Source organism: Falco peregrinus, chromosome 7 (assembly GCF_023634155.1).
Source record: "Falco peregrinus isolate bFalPer1 chromosome 7, bFalPer1.pri, whole genome shotgun sequence".
In the NCBI taxonomy this organism is placed as follows: Eukaryota; Metazoa; Chordata; class Aves; order Falconiformes; family Falconidae; genus Falco; species Falco peregrinus.
In genome coordinates, this window is record NC_073727.1 from 1,361,568 (window position 1) to 1,372,874 (window position 11,307).

Here is an 11,307-nt window from a genome sequence, read left to right on the forward strand (position 1 = left end):
ATGCATGAGACCATCCCAGCTTGCCAAGTTGCAAACGCTTGTCCAAAACAGCATCTGAAAGCAATCTGCAGCCATCCTCTGTAATCTCCCTGTCAGCTCAGCAGCCATGGGAAAGCTTTGAATTAGGCTATTCCCCTCCCACAACCCCTTTTGCATAGACCAAGAGAACTCCCAAGACCTCTCTCCTTTCAGGGGAATTTTTCCGAACGCTTCTCTGCAGGCAGAATCAATTCTAATTGTTGATCTGCTTGGCAAGTTTTTCCATATTCCACACTGTGCCCTTGGGGTAACATTACCAAGTGAGGAAAAGCATTATTTCTGACAGAAATAAGTTTCTTCACCTTAAAAAGCTAAAGCATACCCATCAAACACATGCACATGCTGCCAAGAATTAATAGAGAAAATAGTTTATTTTCCACTCCAAGAGATCTCAAGAGTGACATTTCAAGCTCATTAGAAACGAACCTTAAAATAAAACACAAGACTGCAAGCCCTCAAAAACAGCTGGACACTTTGGAGATAAGATGTGCTTCCTAAAAAGTACTGCTAAGGGTGAAAATCCATTTACATTTGGTTTTGCAGTTCTACAAATACTTTCTCTCCCAAAGCAGCTCGTCCCAATACTGAGAGAGGCTTTGCCTAAACAAGGATTTGAGGACTGTCTCATTACAGTAAAAACGTTTTACATCCAACATTTTACATCCAAACCATTGGTAGGCATCTTCCACCTCTCCTAAAAAGCTAAAAAAGCAGCGCCTTCGGACATCCAGAGAAGTGAGGCGAGCTAACAGCAGCACAGGGCTGGCTGGGATCAGCAGCGCTCCCCCGACAACTGCCATGCTGCTTTTCAAGTGTATCAGGATTCCAGTTCACTCAGGCACAGCGCAAGAAAGCTACCGAGCCCCAGCAGCGCAGATCTTCCTGTATTTGTATATGAAAGCATCCGTCTTTCCAAGACTAACTTCATAAATGCCATCTGGCACCAGAGACCCAAAGCATGTCTGTCGGCCGCTGAGGAAGGATTCTTCAGCACCATTCACCAAGGAGGAAGAATTTCCGTCAACATTCAGGGCTTCTGCAGTGCCAGTTTCAGAAATGGTGTTAGGAGCGTCGTTTCCAGCACACCGGGTAATGCCATCCATGCGCTTGTGGAGATCCTGGCTCAGCAGCAACACAACGGTCCCTCCAACACGAAGCACCCTGGCAATTGCAGGAGAAATAACGGTTAGGTGTTCAGCCTACCGGCACTCATTTGTCTGTGCAGAACTCAACGCTGCTGACACTGCAGATGCCAGCTGCCTTCAACAAAACACCTAAGCACATTAAGGGTCATGGCCCAGCTTGACAACCTACATCTCCAAACAGAATTTAAATTCCCTATCTTCATAACTCTTCCTAAATGGGAGAACTGGGCCCTATCCTGACTCCCAAACATTTCTGACCTTGGGAGTCCTTTCCATTGGGTTGACAGGGAAAACTGGACTGTTTTTCCCCGCCTCTTAGTACTCTTCCAAGGACTGAAGGCAGTATTGCCTTCAAACCCCATTTCTGGGTCATGTGAGCCTCCCACCAGTCTGCAGAGGAACAGCTTCCCAGGGCAGCCAGAGCTCCTCGGGTCAGTACGGCAGTTCTGAAGCTGGCCTCTCCCTTCGGAATCATTAAAAGGTCAGCTCTTTCTGCATTCCACTGATCCTTAATGGCTTTCAAACTTGGGAAACAGAGGAAACTTCACCATTGTCTGTAATCCATTTTTCTTAGTGCATTAGCGAACGTTACACTTGGCTTTCAAAGAAAGGAGAAAGAAAAGGCTATCCTGGCTGTGCTCACAGCAAGCGGATCGAACAGTCCTACTGGTGGGGCTCTGGTGGTAATGGTCCCTTCCTCACGTGCACCTTCCCAAGGAAATATTTTGCTTAGGGTGGTCCAACGGAGCAAAGGAGACCAGAAGACAAGCATGGTCAAAGGGAGGGATGCTCAGCGCAAGCTGATGTAAGATTGCCCTGCCATTCTGCAGAGCTGCCTCACCTTCCTCACCGTCTTCCCACCACACCCCTGTACGGGCAAGTGAGAGCAACACCCACTGAAGACCAGTCCTACGGAAAGGGCTTGTTTTCAGCCAAGAAATAAAAAAAGCTGACAGTTTGAACAGCCCCTTAGAAGCAGCCTGCTACTAGCTTGGCTCAACTCTGCCACAAAGTGACAGGGTGAGAGGTGAAAGGAGGCATCTCCAGAGGCTTTTAAGCAGACCAGGTGGCTAGCTGGATATTCCAGTACATGCCAACAGAAAGGAAAATGCGTACCACCATTTTCTGGCCTGAGATCCTTCCTGCCAACACAGGTTGGTAAAAGCTTGATTGTGAACCCAAAAGGAAAGCCTGTGATTTTATGCAAGCAGACTTAAACCAAGAAAGGATTATTGTTTTATTTGCCTGGCCGTGTTTTAAGTTTGTCTAGGTCATCCTCCCCCCCTTCTCTCATTTCTGCCTTGTAAAGAACCCCCATGGCTGTGGCTCCACAGCAGCCTTTAAGGGACAAGTAAGGACTCAGACTTTCACAGCCTGCACAGGACCAGACTGCAGAGCTGGAAAGCATTTGCAATAAAGCAAAACCTGAAGCTGACCGAACACTTCAGATCACAAACCATCATGACGTTTACACCAAACCCCGAGCACGTCAAAGGCCACACACACCTCTCCATTTCCTGGAGAATATCCGGTAAGAGCTGTATGTCTTTTGTGATCTTGAACTTCTTCCCAAATGGAATATCCGAAATCACAGCATCAAAGCTTTCTGAAGGCAACGGCAACGCTGCGGAACAAAGGCAGGTCTTTACATCTGGCTATGTGAAAAACAAACAGTAGCTATGCCCCCCTAGACCTTACGCTGTCTGCCCGCTCTTGGGTGCGTCACGTGCCCAGATTCAGAGCTCCTTCTGTCCTTACCGCCACAAATGGCACTGCGAAGCCGTCGACCCGATGCAGACCGGGAAGAGACAACTGCACGAGAGCGTGGCCGAGCCTGCAAATTCCCCGTTACTGGTGGGTGATACGTTTGCCCCAACAGCAAGGCTCTCCAAACAGGGACTGCATGGTTCCAAACTAACTCTGCTTCTCAACACACACCACATCTTTACACGCAAAATGCAGAAGAGGAGCTAAGCTTGCAAGCACTTTGCTCAGCGCAGATGTTCAGATGCCTGTGTATGAATGGCAATGAACCACATGTTAAATTCCCCTCTATCCCCCTTTTCTCCCTTCAAGAATCCAATTACAGCCAGAATCACTTGGATTGTGTCAGACCTAGTGTCTTTGAAGTACCTCCCAAGATTCTGCACCCTGGAAATAGGCCGTTCCCTTGACCGTGATGCAGCACTGCACCCTTCTGGTGATGAAGGCCAGCCATGCTGGCCAGAGCGGACCCAGCACATGGAAGGATAAGACTATGGCTTCTCCATCCCTCAGGATGCTCAAAACTTCACTGGACAAAGCCCTGAGCATCCTGACCCAGCTTTGGGGTTAGTTCCACTCCCAGCAGATGCCAGGACTAAAGACCCCCAGTCCCTTCTCAGGTAAACCCCTGCTGCAATTCTATGCCAGCCTTTCCAGAACTGGCTGGAGATGTTTCTTGGACCATTCTTGGATCAACACTTGCAGCACAACAGCTTTATAACAATCTTATCTACAGACAGAAGGACAAGTTACCTACAGTCCTTCTCAAAATACGCAGAAGTAACAGCTTCTGACCAGTGACAAAGACACTAATTACTTCTTCAGCATTAGAAAAGCTTGACATAAAAGTACCTTCCATTATCCCAGAAGCCAAGCCCAGTCACAGCTTCTAAGTAAGAAATAAACCTATATATGTTCTTTGAAAAAACAAATAATATTTCTTACCATTTGGGTAAGAAATAAATATTGCAAAGTGAAGAAGAAAAAAAAAAAAAAAAAAAAAGCAGCATACTTCATCACCCATGCACAGGGAAAAGTGGCCAGCTTTTGTCTGTTGTGAGTTCCATAAAGGACTAAAATAGACTCCAGCTCCGAGGTACACAATAAGGTCATAAAATTACTACCTACTCCTAGCTCATGAACCGAGAGCAGACTCCCTCTCCCAGGAGAAAGGCATCATCATTTAAAATACTCCTACTGCAAAACATCACCAGTTCAGCTGAGTCCCCGCTATTACTCATGTAGTAAACGTGAGTTACTAGCCACGTGTTATCTGGATTTGTCCTTGCTGTGTTCCCGTAAGACACAAAGAACTCTCGCATAGTCTGTACTCTTTCTGGCATTCACAAATACACCATTAAGAGACAGACAACTACTACACGTGCCTGACACTTACTTTCATTGCCTTCTGCTGAGTTTATTCTTGCCAAAGTTCCCAGGGGTAGGGAGGGGAGAACAAATAATTAGCCACTCACTAGCACTGGAGTCACTACTCTGCTATTTGTTGAGACTTAGCTCTACTACACATCACTGCAGTATCTGTATAATCCCAGAACCATAAAAAATTTCAAACATGTCTCACCTGGAAAGCCTACAGACATACCTTTCACAGAAGCTTTAAGTAATTCAATCTTATCCATCAAGCCTGCAGTCCGAATATTCACATCTGCACCCTCTAACTGTGAATCACTTATATCAGCACCCCAGTAACAGGCTTCCTGTGCAGAGAAAGAGAAAAGTCATTGTGCTGACAACCAGGTGTATTTATTTTATCAGCCCTTCTCAGAACTGCCTTGCTGCACAGCTCTTCCAAGACAAGTGCCTTTCTGGGAGATCAGCTACCACCACACAGAACGGTATGTAGACCCAGGGGACAGAGGAATGGGGAAGTACGTGCCATCTTCACTCCTTTCACGTCCTGGTCTGCTGAAGACACTTGTAACTTACAGAAATACTGAGGCTACATCCTAACAGCAAGCCCCCAGCTAGCTACAGCCAGCCATGCTGCATCTAATACCGACACCTCTGACCCCAGGATAAGCCCAGGCAGTCTCAGCTCCACGGCTGCCTCACACAAACCCAAAATCCAGGTCTCCCAGCACCCACCTGCACAAGTATGTAGGCCTTGGTTGCACACTCCTGTGGAGGAACGTTTGCACTAAAACACTTTTAGCTGCCTAGAAAGATCAGTACTTTGAAAAGTACATTTTCAGCTTTCCAGCTGGGGGCTTTGGTGTAACTGTGGTACAGATTTTTCTTGATGCAACTACAAGCCATCTTGCAAAGGTCCTGCCTGTTGCCACTGCGATACTCACGGGCCACTCTTTGGCAGCTTCCACCAGTATTGTTCCTAGCCCACACATGGGATCCAGCACAAAGGCACCAGCCTACAAAAAGAGAGGGGTTATTGCATCCAAGAAAGACAGACTCCTCTCCCAAGACAAAGCTTACTCAGGGATGTATGAATCGCCTACTTATTCCCACTGAAACCAGTGTAGTTAACAATAATCACTGGTTTACCAGACCAAACTTGCTTGTAAGATAATATAGTAAAAAGCATTACTAGTTTCACTAAAGACAATGTATCCAGCCTTCATTTGTGACATTTAGGGGAAAAAAATTATGAGTGGACTGCAGGCAGGTATTAGTAAAAATTAATCTGTGGAGAAGATCACGCTTGCTTCTGTCTTCCCTTGGGAGAACACCACCAAACAACATTTGAAGCCTCAACAGTGAAAAAATGTTGCCATTTAGACGTGTCTGTACAAGCAATAACACCTCTGCTGAGAAGGACCTGGGATTCCAGCAGAAACCTGGTTGCACAGCAGGTGACAGGGCACTCCAATCACAGATAAGGCAAACCCTGCCCACATGCATTAGAGGACGGGGCGTTAAAATCACCACGCTTCTTCAAAGCTTCCAGCTCTGATGAGCAGCAGCTCCCCCCGCCGCCCCCCCATCTGGGGCTCTACATCTTTGCCACGAACATTCACTTACACTGATTTCAGCCAGAGATGCCATGGCCCACGCAACCGTTGACCGCAGTCCGGCTGTTTTGATATACTCTCTGTTTGCCAATGGAAGCCTGCAGACAGCAAAAAATCAACGTAAGATAATGGTGCAACCACGCAGAAAAGCCCGTGCAATACGAAAGAACAAATGAACTGGACAGACCCGCAGACAGTCAGACACCACAGTCTGCTCGTATCCATAACTCACTGCAGCCTGGCCTACATGCTCAGATAAGCTGCAGACAAACTACAAGACTAATGTGACAGTCCCACGAATATTAAACCGTAAGATAAATACTCGCAGTAGACAGAAAGACTATTTAGAAATTATGCCTGTTCTGATACTAGCAAGACAAAATCTGGTGAGAGCACCTACCTGAAAAGAGGAATCCCCACCACAGAATGAATGTCATTAAGGTGTACAAAGATCTGAAAGAGGAAAAAAAAAAACCATTAGAAACTCTCAACTTGGCATGACAATAGCTTTAACTCATTTAAACCAGACACAGAAGCTTCTACAAATTTCTGATCACAGTTGTTAAGAACAAAAATACATGCTTTAGATAATTATGATTAATGGGGGGGGGGGAAAAAAAAAAAAAATCACACTAGATAATCTAAAAGCCACTCTAAAGACAGTCTAGTATTTAAGCAAGCTGAGAGGGGAATTTTGGCAGCCAGGAATCCATCAGCAAGCAGCTGAATCTTTAAGGGAACCGATTTTTGTAACACTGAACAGGTATTTTTAATTATAACCCCATTTACTCTAAGCAGATTATTTACCGTATACTAGCACTCAACTACTCACCTACCCCCTCTTTCTTTTAAAAAAAACCAAAACCACAAACCAACCCAGAACAACAATAAGAAACCCACCGTAAGCGCCACTAAGGTGCATTTCAGATGGAAGGCGAATGTAGGTAACCCTTCCAGAAACACAGGCAGCGCAAAGAAATCGCCCTCCTGTCCCACACAGGGCATCTCAAAAGAAGACTGAGCTCCCCAGCAGGTCTTGCATGACGGCAGTCCCTCCCCGGGAAGCCCAAAGAGTAACGTGGTGCTGCTGAGAAATCCCAGTCCTCAGCACTTGAACGGTTTCAGAGCAAAAGGGAACAGGATCCCCATTTGCGGCTCAACGAAGCTGTGCTTAATGCACGGCCTGGGAAACCAGAGCCAGTGATGAACTCAGAGCTTCCACCGATGGCCTCCCACCTCGCAGCAGCAGCGCCGAGAGCAGCTCCCATATGCCAAGCGCAGGGATGGAGAAGCAGCTTGTCGAGAGCAACGAGTCATTGCCAAGCTCTCCAGACGGCCCACACCACGGAGGGTGCCTTAAGCAAGCTGCTTGTCAGGCACAGGGTCGAGAAGGAGATGCTCTCCAGCCAAGTTCCTCGAGAACACGACCTTGCTGCTCGCCCTCTTCCCCTACAGAGGCCAAACGACCTGCCCAGTGGCTCAGGTGATTGCTGTTTTCAAGAGGGTCAGAGCCCAGCAGCTTGTAAGCGCGCTGGATCCCAAGCCATCGCCTGCGTGGGTGGATCCTTCCCCTGACATACGGGCCCATCTGGCCGGTCTGTTATTTATTGACGTGCTCGGGAAGGCGCGCACACAGCGGCTGCGGAAAAGCTTTGCTCCGTGCTACCAGATGATTTCTGGTTAAATTCAGTGGCAGAAAGACAAACAGGGGGAGGCCGTGAACCCACACAGAGGGAGCGGAGAACAAAACAAAGGAGTGGGGGCCACCCTGGAAGCAGTAACAGGCCATCTGGCAGAGAAGCACCACACTACCTCTAGGTCGGGGTCCCGGAGATCAGCCCGCCACCCACACTGCTTCATGAGCGCTGTGCCAATGGCTCTTCCGATCTCCTGCAAGGGGGAAGAACACTCACAGGCAGTAAAAATAGCAGAATTAAGAAAACTACAGATCACAGCCTTGACTGTACAATCCTTAGAGATACCTGGGAAAAGAAAAGAGTCTCTCTTTATCCCTAGGAGAACAGTTTGTACAGACCAGAAGAGGCAGAGCAAGTGAGCCAGGGGCACAGCAAACACACCACAGGACAAAACGACTGTCACTCAGCGGGAGTGCAGGCTGCTGAAGTTCGAGTTCTGCCCAGGTTACAACAAAAGTTGTCATCATTTCAGGATTACGTATCAGGCACAAAATATTTCTGATGGCTGTAAACTAGATTACCTAAAAGAAAACCTGAAAACACACAACTACAACTCACAATTTTCATGATTTTACAGCATCTAGAAAGCTCTGGCTACCTTCAGAGTACGAGAGTTCAAACACACGGTGTAGATTTAAGCAAACATACCCATTGGTACAGGGTACTGGCTTTAGCAGGAAAAAACCCCTCTGGTTAAACTGCTGTTACCTTCACGTAAGGGAAAACATACATAAATTGCGGCTACACACAGGGTTTCTTTTATTTTTTATTTTTCTTACAGTAGAAAGAGATGCTAGGCGAGAAGAGCGCTGGATGGAAAGGGTCCCTGGAGGTACCTACACCACCACGCTCTCCCAAGGACCAAGATCCACCCTGCCAAGGACACCTCCCAGCGCTGCACCACCCTCCTGGGGGACAAGCTCTCCCCAGTACCCAACCAGAGCCTCCTGAAGCTGCAGGTTCTGGCTTTTGCCCTTCCTTTTACACTGCCTGCTGCACCTGAGAGCAGTCTGGCTCCACTGCCCTCGCAATGGCCCTTCAAGTAGCTGTAAACTACTATCAGATCACTCCTCAGACTCCACGGGCCCAGCCGCCTCTTACCTTTACTCATCCTCAACCAAGGGCATTGATTTGAAAAACATTCAGGGGAATAGCGCCCAGAAATTAACAACAGCCCTTGGGTTTCCACTTATTCAAGGTAAATGCAGGGTAAGGGCTTTTTCGAGAAAATACAGGAAAAGGTCAGATCAGTTTGTTTCTCTAAAACATATAACACAATAGAAAAATGACAAATCAACTACACATCTCGCTTCACCTTTGCTAAATTATTTTAAAACATAGATACTTTAGCATACCTGTGAGGTAAGGACTTTGGCAATTGCCCCACTACAACGACAAGAAACTCTGAAACTGAAGCTAGGCTGCTCGTTCACGACAGGTTCCTCCTCTCCGCTGCATTTGGAAGGGTCTTCTGAGGAATCCATGCTTTCCGTGCAGCAGCCCTGCCCCCCCACACACCTCTCTCCAGCTTCCACCTGACACTCCTCAGACACGGTCTCTCTCACTCGTTCTGCTTTCTGTCTTTTAGCTGCAGTATTTGTCTCTTCTTCTGATTTTCTCTTGAGAGGCAACTGGTTTTCTTGAGAGGTGTCATCGTCCTTCCCCTCGTGCCCATGAAAGTTTCTCCAGACAGAGATGACATCCAGCCAGTACGTCGGTTCCTCAATGACAAGGCTTTTAATCTCATGCAGCATTTTCCCTGGAAGAAAAAGCAGTCTCGGCATTTGATTTTCCTGTGGACTAAAGGCTGCTGCTGGCAGAGGCTGCGTTCAGAGTTCACGAACGCGCCAACGCAGGGCCTGCAGCAGCAGCTCTCAGCACCCACGCGGCACCCGCAGGCACCCAGGCATCTGTCCGACTGCAGGGCCGGCAGGACCAAGATAAACGGCGCAGGGGTTGAATTCTGCAGAAGGGTTTGGCAGCTGTGGAGAACCAGACCAGCTCTGCGAGTCATTCTCAGGGACAGAGGACCAGCCTACCACGCCATCCTCCCCAGAACACTCGGCGGGGGATTAGGGACGTGGGACACTTTTCAGGATTGCAGGACGGACACGAACACGAATCACTGATTCAGTTCAAGTAAAAAGCCGCAAGTCTGGTTTTTTCTAAAGGAGATCTCTCCTTGCTATTCATCGGTCTGCCTTTAATCCTGCAAAGTCTCCAACACACACCTGAACTTACACCTCTTGAGCTGGCTATGGGGGAGGGGAACACGGAGGCCAATTCAATTAAAAACCTTGTAGCTGGTCGAGGGGTGGGGGTGGGAGGTATTTCTATTTCTCATTTAAAATTTTAGATCTATGGTTAAATTGGATCCTCAAAACTGAAGGCCACCTGTGACCTCCCCAAAAAAGTCTCGCCAGCAGGCGGGTGTCCATCCATCCAACTTGGAATTGTTACTGCAACAGCGACCGCGAATACAGCCCGAGCAGCTGAGATGGACACAACACCCGTGCGCCGAACCAGGGACACGGGAGACGCACCTGGATGCACCGGAACAAGGAGACTCACCGTTAGAATGCACACGAGGGGTCCCGGGCTGGGGGTCCCGGGCTGGGGGTCCCGGGATGGGGGGTGGATTTTTGGCAGGGTGGTCTTACGCACACGCACATGCAGAGGGCCAGGACACGGCACAGTTAAAGCCACTGTCAGCCCTACAGGGCGCTGCCAGCGCGCCCGGGTGAGGGTCACCGCCCTCAGCCACAAAGAGCCGTTAATTCTGGAGCCGGGGCCCGAGGCCGCACGCGGGGGGGGGGGGGGGGAGGGGCAGCCGGTACCTTTGCTCCGGAGGCGCAGCGGGGCGGCCCAGCGCAGCAGCAGGAACAGCCGCTCCGCGCAGCGCAGCCCCCGCAGCCGCCCCGGCGCCGCCCCCGCGCGGAACGACACCTTCCCCGGCACGCGCTGCACCTGCGGGCGCACCGGGACAGCTGCGGCGGCACCGGGGGGGGGGGGGGGGGCACCGGGGTGGCACCGCCCGCACCCCCCGGTCCCCCCCGCTCTGCCCCCGCCCGCAACCCCCCGCCCCTCACGGAGCGTCCCCGCCTGCACCCCCCGGTCCCCCCAGATGTGCCCCCGCCCGCACCCCGCCGTCCCCGTGTCCCCGCCCCTCACGGTGTGTCCCCGCCCGCACCCCTCTGTCCCCCCAGGTGTGTCCCCGCCCGGTGCCCGGGCCCGCAGCCCCCTGTCCCCCCAGATGTGCTCCCGCCCGGTATCCCCGCCCGCACCCCCCCGGTGTGTCCCCGGCCGCCCGCAGCGCTCCCCTCCTGCGCAGGCCCGCGCCCCCCAGCCCGGCCCCCGCGGCGCCCCCTCACCTCGGTGGCGCCCAGCCGCGCGCGCACCTCCCGCGCCAGGAAGGGCTCCAGCCCGCGCCCCCGCCGTGCAGAAGTACCGCCGGCCCCGCGCCGCCATCTTGGCCCCCAGCGCGGCCCCTCCCAGCGCCCCCGTGCGGCCGCCGCGGGGGGAGCAGCGCCGGGGGCCCCGCCGGTAGCGACCCGGCCCCGGCGGCAGCCGCGGGGCCGCCGGGCGGGGCGGGCGGTGGCGCCCCGGGCTCGCGGGGCCCGCGCGGAGGCACCGCGCGTGCGGAGCGGCCCTCGTGCGCATGCCGGCGCCACGGGC

General features: G+C 51.0%; 1 protein-coding gene across 1 annotated transcript; it reads right to left on the reverse strand.

The window, feature by feature from the left end:
• Positions 1-391: 391 nt before the first annotated feature.
• On the reverse strand, positions 392-11,307 carry THUMPD2 (THUMP domain containing 2). The gene is given in 11 exon segments (XM_055810921.1): positions 392-1,200; positions 2,691-2,808; positions 4,552-4,666; positions 5,264-5,335; positions 5,946-6,033; positions 6,336-6,388; positions 7,748-7,825; positions 8,988-9,391; positions 10,470-10,599; positions 11,004-11,063; positions 11,065-11,307. Coding segments are annotated over 11 exon segments (1,653 nt in total). The 5' UTR covers positions 11,293-11,307; the 3' UTR covers positions 392-893.